The sequence below is a fragment of the Thermothelomyces heterothallicus genome (genome assembly GCF_042370625.1).
Source record: "Thermothelomyces heterothallicus CBS 202.75 unplaced genomic scaffold P884_scaffold_13, whole genome shotgun sequence".
Classification (NCBI taxonomy): Eukaryota; Fungi; Ascomycota; class Sordariomycetes; order Sordariales; family Chaetomiaceae; genus Thermothelomyces; species Thermothelomyces heterothallicus.
This window is the reverse complement of record NW_027192574.1, coordinates 707,261-729,382: the sequence shown is the minus strand read 5'-3', so window position 1 is coordinate 729,382 and position 22,122 is coordinate 707,261. Positions and strand designations below refer to the sequence as shown.

General features: G+C 57.6%; 6 protein-coding genes and 1 non-coding gene across 7 annotated transcripts; 6 read left to right on the top strand and 1 right to left on the bottom strand.

Moving 5' to 3' along the window:
* Nucleotides 1-130: 130 nt before the first annotated feature.
* On the top strand, nucleotides 131-1,265 carry P884DRAFT_278171 (uncharacterized protein; the record flags this gene model as incomplete). The annotated part of the gene is made up of 5 exons (XM_069443159.1): nucleotides 131-268; nucleotides 339-449; nucleotides 487-528; nucleotides 990-1,198; nucleotides 1,238-1,265. 5 exons carry the CDS (start codon nucleotides 131-133, stop codon nucleotides 1,263-1,265), a joined length of 528 nt encoding a protein of 175 aa, XP_069297120.1.
* Nucleotides 1,266-1,676: 411 nt separating this feature from the next.
* Nucleotides 1,677-3,169, top strand: P884DRAFT_260449 (uncharacterized protein). The gene has a single exon (XM_069441450.1). The coding sequence runs from the start codon at nucleotides 1,842-1,844 to the stop codon at nucleotides 2,808-2,810; it is 969 nt and encodes a 322-aa protein (XP_069297119.1). The 5' UTR covers nucleotides 1,677-1,841; the 3' UTR covers nucleotides 2,811-3,169.
* Nucleotides 3,170-4,126: 957 nt separating this feature from the next.
* On the top strand, nucleotides 4,127-7,026 carry P884DRAFT_202258 (uncharacterized protein; the record flags this gene model as incomplete). Its single annotated transcript, XM_069438410.1, has 2 exons — nucleotides 4,127-6,706; nucleotides 6,844-7,026. 2 exons carry the CDS (start codon nucleotides 4,127-4,129, stop codon nucleotides 7,024-7,026), a joined length of 2,763 nt encoding a protein of 920 aa, XP_069297118.1.
* A 552-nt stretch (nucleotides 7,027-7,578) lies between these two features.
* P884DRAFT_330189 (vacuolar protein sorting-associated protein 35) lies at nucleotides 7,579-10,952 on the bottom strand. The gene is made up of 4 exons (XM_069445671.1): nucleotides 10,665-10,952; nucleotides 8,297-10,517; nucleotides 8,052-8,198; nucleotides 7,579-7,988 (listed from the first exon to the last, which is right to left on the bottom strand). Exons 1-4 carry the CDS (start codon nucleotides 10,796-10,798, stop codon nucleotides 7,824-7,826), a joined length of 2,667 nt encoding a protein of 888 aa, XP_069297117.1. The 5' UTR covers nucleotides 10,799-10,952; the 3' UTR covers nucleotides 7,579-7,823.
* A 1,068-nt stretch (nucleotides 10,953-12,020) lies between these two features.
* Nucleotides 12,021-17,708, top strand: P884DRAFT_292585 (uncharacterized protein; the record flags this gene model as incomplete). Its single annotated transcript, XM_069444175.1, has 4 exons — nucleotides 12,021-16,283; nucleotides 16,485-16,987; nucleotides 17,511-17,560; nucleotides 17,685-17,708. Exons 1-4 carry the CDS (start codon nucleotides 12,358-12,360, stop codon nucleotides 17,706-17,708), a joined length of 4,503 nt encoding a protein of 1,500 aa, XP_069297116.1. The 5' UTR covers nucleotides 12,021-12,357.
* P884DRAFT_t106 lies at nucleotides 17,694-17,784 on the top strand. Its single transcript has one exon. It is a non-coding gene; the product is annotated as a tRNA-Glu (tRNA).
* A 2,047-nt stretch (nucleotides 17,785-19,831) lies between these two features.
* On the top strand, nucleotides 19,832-21,775 carry P884DRAFT_292584 (carbohydrate esterase family 3 protein). The gene is made up of 2 exons (XM_069444174.1): nucleotides 19,832-20,356; nucleotides 20,473-21,775. The coding sequence occupies exons 1-2, from the start codon at nucleotides 20,323-20,325 to the stop codon at nucleotides 21,321-21,323; spliced, it is 885 nt and encodes a 294-aa protein (XP_069297115.1). The 5' UTR covers nucleotides 19,832-20,322; the 3' UTR covers nucleotides 21,324-21,775.
* The last annotated feature ends 347 nt before the right edge of the window (nucleotides 21,776-22,122 follow it).

The following is a 22,122-nucleotide window of genomic DNA, read 5'->3' as shown; positions in this document are numbered from 1 at the left end:
TTTTTTTTTTTTTTTTTTTTTTTTTTTTTTTTTTTTTTTTTTTTTGGTGGTTGCGGTTGGGAGGAATGGGTTCCTCTGTTCCGGGACTTGAACCGCCATCGGCCGGGCCATCACCAACGCGTTCTGATCCATGATCGGCAACGACGTCCTGGCCCTGAACAAGTACGACTCCCACCTGGAGCTGCGGAAGCTGAAGCCGTGGAGTCCGGCCATGTTCACGGCGTCGTCCTTCTCCATCCTCAACTACCCTACCGACATTTTCGACCTCGTGCGCGACGGCACCATCCGGATGGGTGCACATCGCTAACCTGACAGTGCACCTATCCGACGGCACACAGCTTGACGCCGACGCACTCTGCTGTGTCACCAGCTGGAAGCAGGTATCACCCGTCGAGTTTCTCCCCGAGGGTATTGACAAGGAGCTCGGCCTGCCCCACGGCGCCCTACTAGTTCCGGTCCCGCCGCCCCCAAGAACGCAGGGACCAGGTCGGTCGCCGACGTCCGCGGCGAGACGCTCCTGCACGCGCGGTTCGGCCGGTGGCGGTGCCCGGCCGGGCACGGAGCACAGTTCCCAGACTTTGTGTGTGACGCGGTACCGTACATCGACCTGCTGCTCGGCGACCTTGGCCTGAGGATACATCGGAAGCGCGGGTGGCTGAGAGAGATGACGGAGCCGTACCTGCCGGAGGACTATCGGGACCTGGTGGGCGAGTTTGCGGCGAGCGTGGGGGAGATGGGAAGTTGAATCATTAACTTCTGGTCCGACAATATAGTCTTGAGCGGTCTTGGATACGCAGTTCACTTCGGTGATGTCCGTCGATTGTAGTGGAAGCTAACCAGGTGAGAACTTGAACCCCACAACCGCCGCGGTCTCCAGGGTATTTTACCCCGATCGCCCGATCACGGACACATTGCATGTTTTCATCCCAGCTCCAGGCCTCACATCGTCCTCGCGCGCACCTCCGCTATTTTATTTCTCTCCCGAAAAGTCCGCTGACAACTCGACAGCCGGAGGAAGACCCGACAAGACAACCCACTGTCACCGCGCCCGCGCCGAGCCAATCACCACTTCCGTCGTCGCCGCGGCCGACGACGACGGTCCGGCGTATGTCGCCATCGCTGCCGGTGCTGAGGCGATGGACCTTAACCGAGATGACGACGACTCCGGGCGTGTCGGCTCGGAGATGGAGGTGGATGGGTAGGCTCACCGCTTCAAGCGTGTCGAGATGTGGGCGAGGTGGTGTGTGGGGGAGGTGGTGTTCTAGCGGAAACGGGGGTCGGTAAGCGGAAAATATGGAAGGCGCTGGTGGGCAAGTAGCGCTCCTGTCTACTATGACGTCTGGGGCAATTCTCTGTGGGCTACGTTTGCTTTTTTGCGACGGGTTCGCTTCATTCCCTGAAAGAAGATTGTATGTATTAATAATGGATGGTGTTTTCCTGCCTTCGTAATTATTCTCTCCTCTCTAACAGCGCGCACACTTATGTGCGTTGACAGCCCCCAATGCTCTGCCGCCAAGAAACCCCGATCTGCCCGGCCTGAGGTGGACCGGCACGATGTGGAGCGGAGGTCGGCGTACGGGGCCGTCGGGTTCTCGTGTGACGTTGGGCTCGGGGGTTCCACTAGCGGTGGTGGCTCTGCCGCTGTTGTTGCATCTCCAACCCCGCTGCCCCGCGCGATGACGTGGGGCGGACCGACAGTTCGGGATCGGTTCATCATAGTTCATCTTTGAATCTAAGTCCACAATGCCCCGATTCTCGGCTTGCATTGAAGTACAGAGCGCCCAGAACTAGCAAACATAACGAGCTACACTACACAAGCTTAATTGGACTTTGATTTCGCCATGGCTTCCTCGGGAGAAACGTGGTCGCTGACCGAGCACCTCCTTGCGACGGAAGAGCACCTCTACAAATCGGCAACGCAGCACCCTTTCCTGCTCGCCGGCGCCGAGGGCCGGCTGCCCAAGGACGTCCTCAGCCGCTGGCTTGCCAACGACCGGCTGTACATCCACTCATACATCCGCGCAGCAGGCCAGCTCCTCGCCTCCATCGACCTCCCCAAGCAAGTGCCCGGGTCGCAAGAGGCATTTGAGACGCGGCTGGCAGACTGGCTCATCGAGGCGCTTGTCGGCGTCCGCAAGGAGGAGCGTTTCTTCCTCGATGTCGCCGATCGCTACGGCCTCGGGATCGAACTTGCGGTCCCATTGCCCCCCGCCTCGGCCGATGCACAGGATGCTGCTCCCCACGGCAGGGCGGTGCCTGGTCTGGTGCAATACGAATCCATCTTTTCATCCGTCGGCCGCCTTCCCGGGTCGTCGTCCAACTCCTCGTCGAGCGGAGCCCCGGCTACGCCGTCCCTTGTGCAGTCCCTCTCCAACACCACCACTACCAGCACCACCAACACCACCACCAGCAGCACCGCTACTGCTGCTGCCGCGGCCACATCCCAACCAGCCATCCTTCCGTGGCTCGAAGGCGCGCTCACGTTCTGGGGAACCGAGCGATGCTACCTGGACGCCTGGTCGTGGGCGCGCAACAAGGCAGAAGAACGCCGTTCTTCGGGAGAGCAGGCCGGGAAGGAGGACGCTGATGGGGGCGCACTGCGCAAGGAATTCATTCCCAATTGGAGCAGTCCGGAATTCGCCCACTTTGTGGATAAGTTGGCAAGGCTGATTGATGACGCTGTGGCCAAAGTCCTGGAGGAGAAGGAAGGCGATGCCAGGGAGCAGACGAAGCAAGAGATCTTGGGCAGGGTAGAGGGCAAATGGCGGACGCTCCTGGAAGCCGAGAAGCAGTTCTGGCCTGATGTTTGAAAGCCTGGCTATTCCATTCATCAAATTAATTAGAGGTCTATTACTTGCGGACGTCGACATGGCATTCAGTATTGCCATCACCAGCCTCGATCTACCTCTTTTTATTCCCAAAAGCCTCATCATCGGCGTTACGTGACGGTGCAAATCAGTTAGCTAGAATATTATGAGCGCAAAAAAACCCAAGGCACCGGTTGACATCGAAGCAAATGGACCGTCAGCACTCGACGGAATCATACTGCACGGTTGTACGGCTGGCAACTTGTGCCTGGCAAGATTGGTCAAGACGAAAAGGGGGGCAGTGTTTCTCTGCCAATTGTTTCCTCTTCTCTTCTCTTCTCTTTTTTCTTTCTTTCTTTTCTCCGGTTTTCTTCTTTCCTTCTTTTCTTCTTTTTGATAGTTTAATTACATTCTATTTGTTCTTCCTCGTAGATGAATACAATAAACACGTTCCTAGTGTTCTTAATATTTACTCTCTCCTCTCCCTGCCATCCCGTCGCAATTCATCTATCCATAATTACCCATCCATCTAACTGCACTAGTGGCAGCTCGCCTATTTTCGTTTGCCTTGGTCTTGCTAACTATAACTCTAACTAATCCGTACATCCCCCTGCTCTGTATGGTGTTATGTCACGGTATGTTATTACAGTACGACTGCCATTGAAGGTATGCAGGTACTCCGTTTTCAGATATTCCTATAGATATCAGAAACGACTAACAGAAGGGCAAAGTTCAAAACGGAACTTTTGAAATCAACACTCTTTTATTCGCGGTTTGCTTATCCAGAGCTACCCAGAGTTTAATCTGGTGTCGCGTGCTTGACATGGAACCGTATAACCAGAGTATGGGATTACAGAGTTTGAATGGCCAGAAACAGTGGGGAAGGGGTCCCACCGATTGTTGGCACAATCGGCCGCTGGTGCAGTGGTGCCAAGCACTGTTCCTGCGACAAGGGGACGATGCTTCCCAAACCTGGGGATGTGCTTCAGATCGGCAATTTCGACTTGATCCATCAGCAGGTCTCAGCGCCGTTCCCATCATCAATATTGGCTCGCTGAGCAGCTGGCCCGATGAACGCTGCCTTGCTTCCTACCTCTGCCGTTCGCTAGACATTATTCTTTTCTTTTTTATTTATTTATTGTTATCTTCTCCTTACTTCAAGCACGACGCTCCTTTGCCCCTAGCAATATCGCCGAGTTCGCAATCTGTCTCAGAAACCCCGAGTCCCCGGAATTCCCTCCCCCCACCACACCCCTTTCTGAATGCCCGCGACAACCGAGACAGCGCTGCGTACGAACCTACAATAGCAATCGGCCACCATGGCCCCGAACCATGACCAGCGGTATGACCCCGTGCCGCCAATACCGACCTACGAAGAAGCCATCGCTAGCGGCAGCGCATGGCATCGCGACGTCGCAGAATCGCCCGTCGACCACGCCCGTCATACGGCCGAAGCAGAGGCAGAAGGCCAATCGCTTCTAACAAACTCCCGACATGCGTTCGAATCCACAACTCCGAATCAACCGCCCGCGCACGGCCGGCGTCCCCGAGGCTATCGGCCCCCGACCGTCGAGACGGACGACGAGAGCAGCCTGTTCAGTTCGAGCTCCGATTCGGACTCCGACGATGAGCGAGAGGCGGACCAGGTGCGCCGGGAGATGCAAGAATTGGAGATTGACGACTCCGACGTACACGGCCGAAACCAGTCGTCATGGGGCAAGCGCATAGGCTTGTCTCTCCCTCCATGGCGCTGGAAATGGAGGTGGCGATTACCAACCCTTCGGCGCCCGGCTGCCGCCGCTGGGAGCGGGAACGGGAGCGGGAGCGGGAGCGACGACACAGGTCGAGCACCCGATGCCGAACAAGCCTCGGGCTCCTCCTGCTTCGCGCGCGCACGCCCATTATCGTTCCCCAAGTTCGGCAGCACCGCCCTCTTCCTCCTTGTTGGCCGGACGCTGGCCATCTTAATCGTGATGGGCTTCCTCTACCTCCTCTTTGCGAGCGATCTGTGGAGTGACATGGCCCGGAGGATGGGCAGCCAGATGTTTGACCCGGAGAGCATACGGATATACGTCCAGAGCAACGTGGACCCTCGAAAGATCCGAGAACACCTGCAGCATTTCACGAGCTATGCGCATCTCGCGGGCACCGCCGGTGACTTTGCACTGATGGAGGATACCGAGATGCTGTTCACCAAGTACGGGCTGGAAGACGTCAAGCGGGACGTGTACCAGGTATACCTAAACTACCCCACGGCCCAAGGCCGGGCCGTGGAGATCTGGGAGGAGGGTGGGAAGATGGTGTGGGCGGCCAAGCTGGAAGAGGAGGAAGTTGGAGGCAGGAGCGCCGGGCGCCAGACGTTTGCCTTTCACGGACATTCGAGGTCTGGGGACGTCCAGGGGCGTCTGGTTTACGCCAACTACGGCTCGAAGGAGGACTTCCAGGCGTTGAGTGACCGTGGCATCAATACGACTGGCACGATCGTGTTGGTAAGGCACTACGGGCCGCAGGAAGACCTCGCATTCAAGGTCAAGGCTGCCGAGGAAGCCGGAGCCGCCGGTTGCATCACGTTCACCGACCCCAGCGACAACGGCTTCGTGAAGGGGACGGAGGCGCCTAAGGGTCGGTTCATGCCCGCCGACGGCGTGCAGAGAGGAAGCGTCAGCTTGACCAACTGGGTGGTCGGCGACCCCCTGACGCCCGGCTGGGAGAGCAAGGAGAACATGCCGCGCATGAAGGTGGACCAAACACAGGGCCTTGCCAAGATCCCTAGCATCCCCCTGGCCTGGCGCGACGCGCAGGGCCTGCTCCAGCGTCTGCAGGGATGCGGTCACCTCGTCCCCAAACCATGGGTCGGGGGCGTCCCGGATGTGGGCGAGTGGTGGACCGGAAACGGCTCGTCGCCAATTGTGCGCCTTAGGAACGAGCAGGACGAGGTTGAGAAGCAACCGATCTGGAACGTGTACGGCAGGATCGTCGGCATCGAGCAGGGAGAGAAGAAGGTCATCGTCGGAAACCATCGCGACTCGTGGGCGTTCGGAGCGGCGGATCCCCATTCGGGAACCGCCATCATGATGGAGATCATCCGCGTCCTCGGCGACGTTGTCGCCCGCGGCTGGCGGCCCTTGCGCACCATCGAGTTTGCGTCTTGGGACGGTTCAGAGTATAACTTGATTGGATCCACAGAGTACGTCGAACACAACGAAGAAGCCCTGCGCCGGGATGCCCTCGCCTACATCAATCTCGGCAAGGCGGTATCCGGCCGCACCTTTCGCGCCGCCGGATCGCCCGTCTTCCGCAAGCTCCTGCTCCAGGTCCTGAACCGTGTCGGCGACCCGCACTATAACGCCACCTTGCGCGAGCGCTGGGACGAGCGCAAGGGGAAGATTGAAGGCCTCGGCGTCGACTCCGACTATGTCGCCTTTCAGGACATCGTCGGCACGTCCTCCCTAGATCTCCACTTTGACGGCGACAGGTTCCCCCACCACTCGAGCTACGAGAACTTTGAGTGGATGGACAACGTCGGCGACCCGGGCTTCATCTACCACACACTCCTCGGCCAGGTGCTGGGGCTCCTGATCCTCGAACTCGCAGACCGCCCCGTCATGCCCTTCGACATGCCCGCCTATGCCGACAACCTCCTCCGCTGGGTCAACGGGCTCAAGTCGTGGGCCGAGAAGCAGCCGGGCGCGGCAGACAAACAAATATCATTTTGGGCCCTCGAACTGGCGGCCAAGGACGTCGCCAAGTCGATCGGGGAGTTTGTCAAGTGGGAGAGCAGTTGGGAGACCAGAGTGCTCTCGGCCAGCGGGTGGGAGCCGTCGAATCTGGGGAGGGAGCGGTGCGATTATAACGCCCGCATGGCCCAGTTCGAATCGGACCTGTTGGATCTTGCCGGGGTAAGTCACTTAGTACTTGATCACGGGTCCCCCGTTTTAACATTGCGCACCACGCTCCCGGATGTGAAGGAAATACCCCCTCATGATTTTTTTTTTTTTTTTTTTTGCTAACCAATCCGGTGGTACGCCTGTTTTAGATGCCTCATCGCACGCAGTTCAAACACGTCGTGTTCGGCCCGCAGGTCTGGCCCGGCGATCCCGAAGCCTACTTCCCCAGCATTAGGGACGCTATCAAGTCGGGCAACGCGACGCTGGCGCAGTTGACCGTCGATAGGGTCGCGGGCATCTTGAAGCAGGCCGGGGACAATCTGCTGAAATAAACCAAATTGGGTTAGATAGGTACGGTACCGACTACGCAGGGTGACTTGCGTCACTTCACCCCGTCCACACTCAACCTTTGTTGGCGGTTGTTCTTTTTTTTTTTTCCCCTGACTGTTTGTTTATCTGGCTGGTAACACTGTAATTGGCTCCCGAAACAGAGGGGCCCAGCGGTTGGAGGATCTCTTTGCTATATATGTTGCATCGCATCGGCGTTTTGGGTTTCCCGGCTCGAACCACACCAAGCTTGCGATTCGCCTGCTTGCTTGCTGGTGTACAAAGTCTAGCTGACTTATATAATTTCCTATCTTCCCTCTTTCTCTTCGGAGCGGTGAGAGGGTATCGCCACCAATTGTACAGTTACCTTACTCGAAACGTTTCTTACCTGGCTGTTGCCGCGTGCGGATACACGTTTATTCTCCATACGTTGTTGTGGTGCCTAGATATGAGGGGCTATCCAACAACGGCGGAATTCCACTCGATCCGGGCAAGGACTTTCCACTCTGTCGTTATTCCCTTGAATAGGCTTGCTTCTTGTTCAGACACGGACAACGGCGATGGTATATGCGTATCATTAGATGCTCGACAGGGGGTTCCCTCTCAAAACGGCTCGAAGAGACGGACGTAAAGGAAGGGGTGTACATATATACAGTAACTCTACATGCAGGATGACCCTTCATGCGGCTTGTTGTTGTGGGTGTGTGTGAATGTGTGTTATGCTGTGTGTGGCCTTCGCCTAGGTCCACCCACTTCGACTTCTAGGCATACCCAGTACTCCTTCTCCCTCGTTCCAAATCCTCTACTTCGGCGTAAGTACGACGCCCTCATACTCCTTACTCCTGATCATGTCGAGCGTCTGCATGAAATGCTTCCTGCTTGCCTCAATGGATATCGAGTCCTGCTGGTTGCCGGCCAGGTTGGAGTGAATGAGTTCGATGAGGCCGTTGAGATATTTGGTGGTGACCTGCGCGGATCGACCGGGTTAGACAAGTAGGACTCTTCCCTCCAAGGGCAGGCTTGGACTCACGGATTCGTTCTTCTGATCAAAGTAATAAACATATCTGTCCAGGATCTCGACAAACAGCTCGATGGAGGTGGCCGTTTCCATGCACGAGTCTGCCACGCGGAGGGCGCGCTGAAGGCATTCGAGGACGCGCTTGCCGTCGCGGTAGAGCTGGTTGGAAGAGAGTACCGTTAACGCGATCCCGAAATGTGGTACAGGAAAATAAAAATAAAAATAAAAGGATTCAGTTCAGGTTTATTCTTGCTCACCTCCGTCTCCTCTGTCTCGCCGTTCGCCGCGATCGGGGTTGCCCACCACAAGTGGCTCGCGAGGTAGACCGCGCGGCACTGGTCCGGCTTGCGAAGCAGCTTGCTCGCGTGCTGGGCGCACTTGGTGATCAGAGTGTCGTAGTTCTCCTTGCCGAAATTCCTGGTCCGGTGCAGCGCACTGGCGATGACGCAGACGGCCTGGAACTGCGCCCTCGAGTCGCTGATGGCCTCCTCGTAGACGGTGAATGCCTGCGCGAAGAACTCGTAGGCAACCTCTTCGAACCCCGTCATGTCGGCGACCTGCCCGCAGGAGCAGAACAGACGGAGGGACAGCTCGGCGGCACCCGACCCATTCACGCGGGTGTACAGCGTTGACACGGCCGAGTGCAGGAACTTGAAGAGCGCCGAGGACTGGGAGGACCAGTTGTCGTCGTAGTGTTCGCGGGCCTTGAAGCGGCGGGCGAGCTTAAGGCCAGCGGTCACGACGGGCGGTGTCGTGGTCCGAATCCTCTCGTTGCCCTCATTGTACGCCTTCCTCAGCATCTGCAGGAGGCGGAACTGGGTATCGTTGTTATCTGAGTGGACCAAGTGGACAAGGCGAGCCAGCCAGCCCTGCTCCTCCATGGTCTCGTCGGTCTCGATGGGGCGCGCCCGCGTTTGCACAATACCGGGGTACCCGGCTGGTGGTTGCGAACCTTCCTTGATGAGAACCTTGAGGACCTCGAGAACGTTCTCAAGGTGTGCTGGTGTGGAAATGAGGGTCTGGTTTTTGAGCAGTGTCCTCGCAACTTCCCCTGCGACTGCTCTTCGTGTGGGGTAGGTCTGGGCGTGGAATAGGGGGACGTAAGTCGGAAGCGATAGTGCCGTGAATATCGACACGTAGCGCCGGAGGGGACTCTGGAGGAGTGCCAGAAGGCTTTTCTGTGCTGGTTGCGAGTGTAGATCGGCGCTCTTGGCGTGCTCCCTGACCTTGCTGTGGGCATACTCGAGGATCTGATCAACGTATTCCAACCGCTCGGGATAGATGTTGAGCGCCAAGTTTGCGAGGGAGACGCAGAGCGCGATGGTGTCCTGTATCGGCAAGTGCTGGGCTTGGACAAGGTTCTTGACCTGCCCAAAGAAGATCTCGTACAATGGTACGTTCTCCGGGATCCCCCTGCGCCTCGCGGCCGGCTGTTTCTCCTCTCCGTTCACCGCGGTCGCATCGGTCTCTGCCACTGACGATGTCTGCTCATCCGCGTTCAGCGTCTCCGTCGGGGACACGGACTCATTCTCTGCACTGACTCCGTTCTTCGGTGCTCCAGCCCCAGAGTCTTCGGCCGGAGGAGCGCCTGAACTTTGGGCCGCAGTCGAGGAGCTCAGCCTGAACCTCTCGAGCAGATTTGCCAAAGCTTCCTGTTCCATCTTTTCCCTGTCTTCCTCTGATTCGTTCTGCGATTCACGCTCGGCGTAGTCGGAGAGGCGATCCATGAGGCCGATAACGATAGCCTTGACGTTGACGTGAGGGTTGAGGCGCGAAACGGCGCCGAGAAACTGATCCAGAGTGTGGAGGTGGTACTCGTCCGGGAAGACCTGGGTGATGACTTCGAGCAGGTACTCCTGTGCCAGGACGTCTCGACACTGAACGACCTGCTCCAGTAATGGCCCGAGGATCCCATCTTTGTACGTCTGCAGGTCGACCAGCTGACTGAGGCGCACGATGTTGCTTCCCACGAGCAACTGCAGCTCTCTCCTCTCCTGGGTCCGCTGTTCGCGTTCCCTCGAGTGCCCTTGGTGCTGCAAGCGGACCCAGAGCTTGTTCATCTCGACAAAGTTTGTGAGGATGAAGTTGATGGAGTCCTGGAGGTTTCCTTCCGGGCCGTCGGAGTCGCCGGTCGGCAGGTAGTCCCTAGCCTGGCCCGAGAGATAGTAGCGCAGGAACAGGCCTCGGACCGGGTGCTGGACGCCGCGGCTCATGTCCATCATGTCCTTCATCAGTTCCTTAACCGGCGCGCCCTCGATGGACATGTAGGCGGTGCCGACGGTAATCATGAGGTAGAGACGGGGGATGATGTTGCCGGCGTACTGCACAAGCTCGTACAGGTCGGCGAGGTGGTTGACCGGATGGTTCTCGCGCAGGTGGACCGAGAGGTAGCGGAGTGCGTCGAAGACGGCCATGTACAGCTCATAGTACTGCTTGGGCCCCAGACTACTGGTTCGAAGCTCGGAAACAAGGGTAGAGCTATCGAACGGGTCAGCAAGCGAGCAGGGCGACGCTCTACGCAAGCATGTGAAGAAAGGCAAAAAAAAAAGAGCCGCGGGAGGCGGACTCCCGATGAGCTCGCACGGCCGTGCCATGCCGGCGGAGAAGGGTCATTATCCAACGCACCAGCATTTGAGAGCGTCCATCAGCTTCCCGGGCGTGTCCAAGCATCTGCGCATCAGCGTTGTCTGTTGGCGCACGGCAATGAGGGCATCCTCGAGGAGCCGGGCCTGGTCCTCGGGCGGTGCGGGGGTCGACATGGCGCAATTCGTGATCTTCCGATGTCGTCGCGATTGCCTGAGAGAATCAATCAGGTGGGAATCATTAACAGGCCGTCATGCGTAACGATCTTGGATGGAGGATGGTGCCGTGGCGGGATCAAGATGCAAGTTGCAGCGGCGCGGGAATGACGACGCCAGCAGTTTACTTGCGTAGCGGCACAGCTCCGCACCAGGCACTGCAGCACCGCAAGCACTAAGCTGACTCCCCTGGCACAGGGACCAGCCCAGCGCCAAGACTCGCTGGAGTTGTGGCAGACGCCCACTGCCCGCTGTGAATTAAGAAGCCAAGCCAGCTTACGTAACCATCCCGCGAGCAGCTTCGCTTCTCATTTCAGGTTTTCTGGCTATCGACTTCTTCCATCGATACTTGCAGAAAACGATCTGTAGATGGTTCAAGGACGTGCTCTGGGCTGTGCAAAGGCTTCAAAACTCCTCTACTTAGAAACCGCCAAATTGGCTCCGGGCATCGGAGAGTCGCAGGCAGGGACAAATTTCGTCGCCTTTTTACCATTTTGTTCTCTTCCTATATATGTGCCCTCAAGTTCAACGTGGCACATGGCGACCGTGAGAAGTAACTAGTTCAATCAAGAACGAGTTGGAGATACCAATGCATTGAAAACTACGAAAGAGCAATCTCAACGCGCTGAATAACCATGAACGTAGCCCATCGCTTCTCGGAACGTAATAGGAAGCGAGGCGCAGTGCTACTGCTGTCCACGGGGCTGGCGAATTTGCCAACCATTTTTTTGGGAAGGAACACAGTGAGTTGAATGTGGTTGGAGTCGATCACTACCTGCGTCAGGTTACAGCACATCGTCCAGCTCCGTTCACAAATCTGCAACTATCAGGAGTGGTGTGCAGTCTAAACCCGTCTCTCGCCAATATTCGTACCAAGTATTCCCTATACTTGGAGGTTCTGTGTCTCTTATAAGCTTCTCGGCGAAGGAGAGATACCCGGTACGGAGTACGGAGTACGGAGTACCGAAGACTTGATACAACACCTCGGTCGCTGCAAGCTGGGTGGCCAATGAGAGCGCGATGCTCGATCAACCGGCTCCCCCCCACCGGAGTGGAAATCGCCTGTTTGGGAATGCACGTCCCCACATGCAATGTACCGCCAAACCGTCCCCTCAATACTGCGTACGGAGTACTTTCCTCTCTGTATCGCAGAAAACGAAAATGTTTCGAAGCACGTCAGTCAGCTCTCATGACCACTCGTTGATTCCGAAAACTTGGGGAGGCGCGCAGTCATTAGGTGAACACGTGTTTTCCCTCTCGTATGAGTCGTATCATCATGTCCGTCAATCGAACACACTCGATCCGCGCGCCAAATCTGCCGCATATCCGGGCCAACCGGAGCTCCACTTCAGACCTCGAATCAAGTCCCTCCTCGTATCGCTTATTACTTCCTGGGGTTTTCCGGGGTCCAGGCTCCGGACGTCAAGTCTGTTGCTCACCGGCTATCAACACTCGCTGGGATTTGACCGGAGACGGACGGCCCGTCGTAGAGATCCGGACGATGCTGCGGCAGAGATACAATGGAGGGCCAGTACAATGGCGCAGGCGACGGCAATAATAGCGGTGGTGCCCACGAGATGAAGCAGTTCGAGCACCGGAACCTCCGGGTTGGCGCCGGGCCCCCTGCGGCCACCACCACCACCACCAAGGGCATCTTTGCAGGCAATGCGCGCCAATGGTACCACCGACTGGTCGTCGATCTCATCCTGCGGCGCGAGACGCTGCCGCCATCCAGGGACGGGCGGCGCATTCCCTTGCGGCCGGACCGCGAGGAGCCGCTCATCGATGAGAGGAGGGGCTATCCGTACATCTCCAACTCCATCCGGACCTCGCGCTACACCGTCTACGACTTCTTCCCCAAGCAGCTCTTCTTCCAGTTCACCCGGCTAGCCAACTTTTACTTTTTATGCGTCGGCATTCCTCAGACGATCCCGGGAATCAGCACTACCGGAAACTTCACCACCATCCTCCCGCTCCTGTTCTTCGTCCTCCTCACCATTGCCAAGGAGGGCTACGACGACTGGAGGAGGCATCGCCTCGACAAGATCGAGAACGCCAAGCCGACAACCGTCCTGCGGCGCGCCGGTAGCAGCATCGGAACCAGCCAGGGGTGGAGGCCATGGTTTTGCAGAAGGCCAACCAACAAGCTAGGCGTGTCTGAGCAGCAATCCGAGACGGGCCAGATTTCTCCTCTCGGGTTGCAATGGCAAACCATCAAGTGGCAGGACCTGCGAGTCGGAGACGTCGTCAAGTTGTCCAGGGATGAGGACGTGCCCGCCGACATTGTGCTCCTCCATGCCGAGGGCGAGGGAGGCTTGGCCTATGTAGAGACCATGGCGCTCGACGGGGAGACGAATCTCAAGAGCAAGCGAGTGTGCGCCGCCTTGGAGGGGTGTGATTCTGTCGAAGGCATCTGCAACTGCGACGCCGAGTTCGTTGTCGAGGATCCGAACCCGGACCTGTATCGCTTCGACGGGCGGGTGACGGTCGGAGGAGAGACCCTGCCTCTCACGCTGAGCGAGGTCGTCTACCGTGGTTGCACCATCCGCAACACCGCCAGCGTCATCGGGATGGTCATCAACACGGGGGAGGAGACAAAAATTCGAAGAAACGCGAATCGCCACCCGAGTGCCAAGAAACCCGCCCTAGAGAGCACGGCTAACGTGATTGTTCTCGCGCTCGTCGTCTACCTTGTTGCCCTCGTTGCTGGTCTCTCAGGTGGTTACGCCATCTGGCAACACACCTACGAGCGGGTTGCATGGTACCTCCGCGATGTTCCGGTTCCCTACTCGCATATTATCATGGGGTATGCGATCCAGTTCAACAACGTTATCCCTCTGGCCCTATATGTCAGCCTTGAGATCGTCAAGATCTGCCAGATGCTGCTGCTGAACTCGGACATTGAGATGTACGACGAGGCGTCGGATACCCCCGCGCGATGCAACACCAACACTATCCTTGAGAACCTCGGGCAGGTTGGCTACTTATTTTCCGATAAGACCGGGACCTTGACGGAGAACGTCATGCGATTTCGCAAGATGAGCGTGGCCGGGACGACTTGGCTGCATCAGATAGATCATGTTCAAGGCGATGGCTCCAAGAATCTCGGAGAACCACAACAGGTCGGCTGTGAGATGTCGGGTGCAACCCTTGAACACGGCGATGACACTCCCGGCGGTGCCGAGGTTTCAAGGTTCTTGGCTCTTCCGACACCGAATGAAGACGCCTCTAGTCGCCGGTCTTCGTCCCAATGGCGGTCAACATTGAGGCCGGACCACATCCAGCCTAACCTCACGACCTCGGATCTACTAGAATACATCCGGATGCGGCCGAATTCTCCCTTTTCTCGGCGTGCCATTCAATACATTCTGGTGATGGCGCTCTGTCACACCTGTCTCCCCGAGTTTAAGGACGGAAAGGTCGACTTTCAGGCCGCCTCACCCGACGAGCTTGCTCTGGTAAGGGCGGCCCAAGATCTCGGTTTCCTGGTCACGCAGAGAACGACGCAAAGCGTGACTCTCCGAATCTCCACCGGCGACGGCCACACAGAACGCACCTACCGCATCCTTGACGTGATCGAGTTTAGCAGCAAACGCAAACGCATGTCAATAATTGTACGCTGCCCTGACGGGAGGATATGGCTCCTGACCAAGGGCGCCGACTCCGTCATCCTCCCGCGCTTGAGACTGGCAAACCTGGCGACGCAGAAGGCCAAGGAAGTTCGGCAAAGCCTCGAGTTCGAACATCAACTACTCCGCAAGAGCGAGGCTCAAGAACCGCGCAACAGCTTCGGCGGCCGACCAAGCCTTACCATCCGGCGGAGTCTCGCCCTCTCACGGCACGGCTCCCTGGTTGCCAGCAGCAGTGTGCGACCGGATAAGAGCAGAAGCAAGTCGTTTGACCTTCGCCGTCTAGACCCTCAGACCAATGTCCCCTCTCGCCCCCTGCTCGATGCTCGCACGGTGTCCTTCGACGGCCGCCGCACAACGAGGAGGGACGCCTCAGAGCCACAGGCCACGCCTACCAAGTTTGCATTCCTCGAGGACCCGTCATTGTCCGACGATGCTACCATCTTCACTCGCTGTTTCAGGCAGATAGACGAATTTGCCACGGAGGGTCTTCGGACACTCCTGTTTGCTCACCGGTTTCTGACCGAGCAGGAGTACAACGGCTGGAAGAAGCTGTACCACGATGCGGAGACCAGCTTGGTCGACCGCCAAGACCGCATCGAAGCCGTGGGCGAGATGATCGAGCGGTCGCTCGATCTCATCGGCGCGTCCGGCATCGAGGACCAGCTGCAGCCCGGGGTTCCCGAAACGATTGAACGGCTCCGGCGGGCAAACATCAAGATCTGGATGCTCACCGGAGATAAGCGAGAAACGGCAATCAACATTGCCCATTCGGCCCGGATCTGCCGGCCCGGGTCCGACATCTTCGTGCTGGACGCGACCAAGGGCGACCTGGACGGCCAGATTCTGACCATCATGGAAGACCTTCAGATCCAAGCCGAGTCCAACCCGTCTAACCTCCCGGGACACACGGTCGTCGTCATCGACGGCCACACCCTCGCCGCCCTGGAAGAGCCGGCTGCGGTGGCGGCCAAGTCCTCATTCTACCGTCTCATCCGCACCATCGACTCGGTCATCTGCTGCCGGGCGTCCCCGTCCCAGAAGGCGCTCCTGGTCCGGACGGTCCGCAACTTCTCGTCGTCCGCCAGCATCGCTCCTCCCGCCGCCGCCGCCCCCGCCGCCGGGAAGAGGAGGGGGGGAACGCCGCTTCTGCACGACCTCGTCGCTCGCCTCCGGCGGCGGCTGCTGCCGTTCCCCAGCGCGAGCGCGGGCCCGCTGACGCTCGCCATCGGCGACGGCGCCAACGACCTGGCCATGCTCAGCGAGGCGCACGTCGGGGTGGGCATCTCGGGGCGCGAGGGCCTGCAGGCGGCGCGCGTGGCCGACTACGCGGTCGCGCAGTTCCGCTTCCTCGGCCGGCTGCTGCTGGTGCACGGGCGGTGGAACTACGCGCGCACCGCCCGCTTCGTCCTGGCCACCTTCTGGAAGGAGATGCTCTTCTACCTGCCCACGGCGCTCTACCAGCGCCTCGCCGGCTACACGGGCACCAGCCTGTACGAGAGCTGGAGCCTGACGGCGCTCAACACCCTCTTCACCAGCCTCTGCGTCATCGTGCCGGGCGTGTGGGAGCAGGAGCTGGCGGCCGAGACGCTGCTGGCCGTGCCGGAGCTGTACGTGTTTGGGCAGCGCGACCGCGGTCTGAATCCGAAAAAGTATTTTGGCTGGATGTTGGGTGCCGCGGTCGAGGGGGTGCTGGTCTGGGTCCTGTGCTGGGCCGCGTACGGGGGCGCGATGGGCCCGGTTCGGGATGGCGGCTTGTTCGCGCTGGGCGATCTGGCGTTCTCGGTCAACATCATTTGGACAAACTTGAAGCTTCTGTGAGTCGTTTTTTTTTTTTTTTCGTCGTTTCTTTTCTTTTCTTTCCACCACATCCTTCTTGCCTTTCTGTCTGCCTGACATACCTCCCTACCCACCTACCTATCTACAAACTACCCATCCACACATCCCTTCTTGTCAGGGGCTTGGTGGATAGAGAGACCGGGAGGGGAACGCAGGTTGACCGGTTTGTTTGTTGGCAGGATTCTGGACACTCACTACAAGACGGGCATCGTCATTGGGTCCTTCATCATCACCGTCGGCGGCTGGTGGATATGGCAGGTATTCCTTGCCGGCGTGTACGCCCCCGGGGTGTGGCCGTACGCGGTCAAGGACGGCTTCTTCTCATCCTTTGGGCCGGATCCGGCATGGTGGGCCGCGCTGTTCGGCGCCCTCGGCGTCCTGGCCTGCATCGAGCTGGCATACAAGTCGGTCAAGCGCAACCTGATCGTCGCGGGGCTCTGGAAGTTTGGCTGGAAGTGGCTGAGGTGGTCTACGTGGAAGGCGGCGTTCGGTAGAGCCGCCGCCGCCGGAGCCGCCGCATGGACGGAGGAAGGCACTCGCGCCAGCTTGGAGGAGTGGGACGTGGAACTGTGGCAGGTCATGGAGCAGGACCCGGCAATCAGGGAAACGCTGCGCAGGATGAGCAGGTTGGGATTCGCCGAGGAGAATGAAGGGCCGGAGAGCGCGTGGAGAGGAGACGGCAGTGAGCCCGTCTAAAGAAGGCGGGGGGCGCTGTGCTCCTGACGGTCATTCCATTTGTCTCTGCCTTTCTTTTTTTGTTTCCTTTTTTTTTCCCTTCACTTTCTTCTAGCTCCCCGAGATACCCTTCTCTTGCTCTCTTTTGATCAAGTCTATATTACCGATCTAGATATAGAACTGGCTGGACTGGTTTGGTTTGGTTTGTTTTAGGAGTGTCACCCTCGTGTTGGCAAGCTTCGGGGGTGGATATCTAATTTGATTTATTAACGTCGGCGGTCGATACGAGTCTCGAGTTCGTCTAAAATTGCCTCAATTGCTCGCGAGGTGCACCAGGGTCACCATCGTGGATGGAAACCCAATCCCCCTGTCTGCGGAAACGGAAATGTGCAGTCTCAATACACACAGCCCCTTCCCCCGTCTCGTTTCACGACCGTTACAAAATGAAGGGACGCCTGCAGCGAAAATGGACAACTCGTATCGATCGTTCCAGATAACACTGCCTCGGTTCAAATGAACATGATGAACAGATTTCCGTGCTCCTTGCTCGATGTACGAAGCTGTGGGGCGGATATGCAAAGTAAGTTTGTTCGACATCAACGAGCGAAAGAAGAGGAAACAAGTGGCGTCGACAAGCAGCTGTGGTTTGGCGAGTGATCTTCATTAATAGAGCTATTTTGTCCCCCTGGCCTTCAACCAATTAGGCGCCATCATCGGGTGTGGTGTAATGGCTAACATCGTTGACTCTCATTGCTCAGCAATGAACCCCCTCAACAGCTCCGGGTTCGATTCCCGGCATCCGAGTCACCTTTTTTTTCTTTCCCTGTTCCACACCTAAAACGCTATCGTCCAAACATCGGCCAGACTTTCCATCTTTTTGTCATGACGTCACAAGCGGCCCCGAACCGAGGAGAGGGCGGGAGGAAGAGGGAACAGTTGCCGGCAAACAGGCAAAGCCAAGGACTTCACAATGGCTGGGAAAAAAAAGGAGCTCAGTCAATGATCCCCCGCCAATGTCTCTGTTCTTCTCCCAACCCCCTGTTCCGATCTTGGCTCTTTCCATTTTTTTTTTTTTTCACTCCCCTTCCTTTCGTTATTTCTTCTTCCCTGTCTCTTTTAATGCTTTGCCTTTTTGTGCTTTTTTGATGCCTCGTAGGCGCTCGCAAAATGGTCCACGAATTCTTGGGAATGACCGGTCTCACGCTTCTGGCCCATAATCGCTATAAATCGCTATAACAAACATCTGGGCAGATCCCGTGAGAATAAGAAGAGGGTTGGATGTACGGATTACTTCCCGCCTTGTCATCCGAAATCGATCCGGAATCTCGGTGGGTGGCCGATGGCTTGGCACGCCCCGGTCGTCTCACTGGGACCTTTTGTTTCACATCCCCGCCTCCAAAGCCTGCCCTTGTGTCTAACTTCCGCCTTGCCTGGTGAACCGATGGCCAACAATTCTGGCTCTTAGTCGAGCCTCGGAAAAGGAAAATATTTGTTCTCTCCATTCCGAAGAGCAGTTCGAGAGAGTATCGTGCGGTTTCATCATCGAACAGGCTGGCAATAATATATATATATATTTATATAGCTAAAGAAACCCTAAGCAAACAAACCTGAGGCAAGGGCTCTCAGAGTATGTACTGCGGTATTTTATGCGGGTATGTATGTGCTGTATTGGGTCTGTATGTTACAGGATTTCCGTGTAGCATCGCCTCTAAATGAAGCAGCTACTATGGTTCGTTACGTGCTTCGCCTGTCCCCCGTCGCACAAAAACGTGGCATTGGAGCAAGGGATGAAGAGAGAAGCTTTTGGTAAGTCAGCCGTCTGAGCCAACCGGAGAAACGCCAGCGCGCTCCACTACTCTGGTCCGATGTGCGGAATCCAGGCACCAGAAGAGACAAGCCTCGATGTTCAAGGATAATTTTTTTTCTTTCGAGGTCCAGGCCCCCAGCCTCTGTAAATGCTACTGGGTAAGGACTGAGACAATGAAAGTTTCGAAGGCAGGTCGGCGTTTATTGGCGCACCAGCGCGCACCTGGCTTCAGCTTGCAGTGGGCCCGAATCGGCCGGTAGGCCGGTTGCAGCCGCTGAGGTTGGCCTGCATCCCCACTCCGGACCCGACTTCGAACTTCTCGAACAGGGCAGGTCGAGCACGGGTCTGGGCCACACTTCTGACATCACGGGATGCAATATGATCATGCATTGGAATCATCCGCACATCACCGCGCAGAGAGAGAAAAAAACAGTTACATCGAGTTCGGCAACATCTCGGGGAGCAAGAATGCACGCCGTCGTGCTCCCGACGGTCGGGCGAGCGCGCTCTTAATGGGCGGATGGGATCATGGCGAGCAATGCTTCGTCCGGATGAGGCAGGCGACCTCGGGGCAACCCCACCCCCAGCAGAACCCCCCTGGTACGTCCTGTACGGAGTACAAACGTACTGAATTACACTGAATTACATAGTACACTACATGCGCCCCCGGTGTTCCCCCCCCCCCCTCCCCTCAGTTCCTTGTCTGGGACCTACGCAGTACGAAGTACAACACTGTGATCAGTAATGCTTGTCAGGTCAGAGCCGCCTCTAATTGCCCGTTTTCTCAACTCGGGCGTTCGAATGGGGCCCCTTTGGTGCGAAAAGAAGCATGCCTCGCTCTCAATTGGGTGCATCCTCCGTCTTGGCTTCACATTCGTACCGGTCTTGCCTTGACGGTCGTGAGGGATACCTTCAAGCCTATGTAGCCCTGCTACCATACCATCCCAAGACTTCCCTGGACCATCAATCAGTGCCGGCCACAGGCAAACACCACCCCCACCCCCAACCCCCCAACCCCTTTGGCCGTCACGGGTAACCCTCACATGGGAGGTCTCGGCGAGCACTTACACTACTTGAAGCCCATCACCGCCCTTGAACTCGGCCGTGTCTCGGTCGTGCGTCTACTTCTGCTTGCTTCCCTTCCGCACCACCCTCTTTTCTCTGCACGACCGTGCTGCACAACCAGACAGGGTCATGCTACCGGAGAACGGTGGCAGCAATATTGGCCGTGATTAGGTCGCCCGGTCACGTCCCTGCCGTGGCCAGCCCTCCACCTCATCCGACCCGACGGGACTGACCGCAACACACGAGTCGACGGCCTCGACGGCTCTGCAGCATAATTATCATACCTCCCCGGGGCCGCCTTGGCTCGTAAACTTGAGAGCGCTGGGCGCTATCGGTCCTAGGTCCCGTTGCTTACTCACTCCTCAACCTTCTTTAACATTCCCTTATTCCATCTCCCGTATGCGTCTCTTCTTTCTTCTCTTCGCCAACTGAAACATTTAATCTCGACAACACAACCCACTACCACCGCCATGTTCGGCCTAACACTCAACACCTTGATCATGGGTATGTCACTTCACCCTCGAGTCTCACTTGGGCCCGAGGGGGAGAAAAAGGGTGGGGGGGGGGGGGGGGAGTTCCTGTTTATTAAACGACCTTTGACTAACAATTCCCCTCCCCAGCGCTGGCCTCGCCTCTCGCCGTCCAAGGCGTTCCCATTGACAGCACCAGCATCGCGGCGCGTGCGTCGGCCCCGCTGGGCAACGGCGTGCCCCTGCGCATCATGCCACTGGGCGCGTCCATCACGTTCGGCCTCAAGTCGAGCGACGGCAACGGGTACCGGGCCGCGCTCCGGAACCTGATCGTCAACCGGACCGCGGACAGCTACGGCGGCGCCGGGCAGGCGGCGCAAAGGGACGAAATGTTCAAGAGCGGGCGCGGCAGGAGCGCCGCCCGCGTCTCCGGCCCGAACAAGGTCAACATGGTCGGATCCCGGAAGGCCGGCACCATGGTCGACAACGACGTCGAGGGCTGGTCGGGCTACCGCATCGAGCAGGTCCACGGCAAGGCCATGGCGGCCGAGTCGGCGCCCAAGTACAAGCCCAACGTGGTGCTCGTCAACGCGGGCACCAACGACGCCACGCAGAACTTCCAGGTCGCCACCGCCGGCGAGCGCATGGAGGCCATGCTCCGGGACCTCTGGGCCGTCTCGCCGCGCGCCGTCGTCGTGCTGAGCACCCTGCTCGTCAACCAGGACGAGGCCACGGAGCGCAACGTCGTCGCCATCAACAAGCAGCTGCGCGACCTCGTCGCCCGCCTGAGGGACGACGAGAAGAAGAAGATCGTCCTCGCCGAGATGCGCGGCCGCGGCGCCCCGCGCCTCGCCGACCTCGCCGACGGCACCCACCCCACCGACGAGGGCTACCGCAAGATGGCTAACATATGGTACGCCAGCCTGCGCGTCGCCAGCGACCGGGGCTGGTTGGAAGCCCCAGAGCCGGTCCCGGGCGTGCCCGACGACGGAGCGGCGTAAAGGGCCTTGTCGTGTCGTGGCTTAGGGTCGCATTGGGAAAGGCCCCCGGGGGGGGGGAAGGGGAAGAAGGCCGCGCCTTTTTTTCTTTCTTTTATCTCTTTTTTCTTTGTCGTTTTCGCGTTCTATTCCTTCGTTCTGTTCTTTTTCTCCTTGCTTGCATGGCGCGGGCGTTGTGGGCATTTTTGGGGGCATCACTCGAAGCCGGACAGGTTCTGGATCTTTTCCTGTTTTTGGATCCATGACGACACGATGGGACACATTCGCTTGTTGCATTTGCTTTGAGAGATGGGCGAGACTCTCACGGGTAGCATTCATTAGACGGATCATCATAGGGGAGGGAGGAAAGAACACGGCGGACGCGGCGACATCAGACTCGATTCCACCGTGTGGTCCCTGCTGATGTTGCAGTTCTGTTACTCATGGACGGGAGATGGCGAACATGGGGACATTACTCATGAACGGGAGGTGGAGAAGGCGCAGCATTATACCCAACAGGACGGCTCGAGCCAAAAAAAAAAAAAAAAAAAAAAAAAAAAAAAAAAAAAAAAAAAACGAGGCAGATCCAGTGTCTAGGCTTCTGAATCTGATCATTTTATGAAGTATCATGGAGTATCTGAAGTTCCAGATAAGGAATATCGGCGAATCAGATGATCCCATGCGAAGAACCCCGAGGTGATCGCCCGCTTACGGTCCATTGTAACCCGTACCAGGTAGCGTACACGACCTTACTCCCAACCGGGTAGTCATCTGGCTGATCAGCGGCAACAGATATTCTCAATCATATACCTAGGTATTGTAT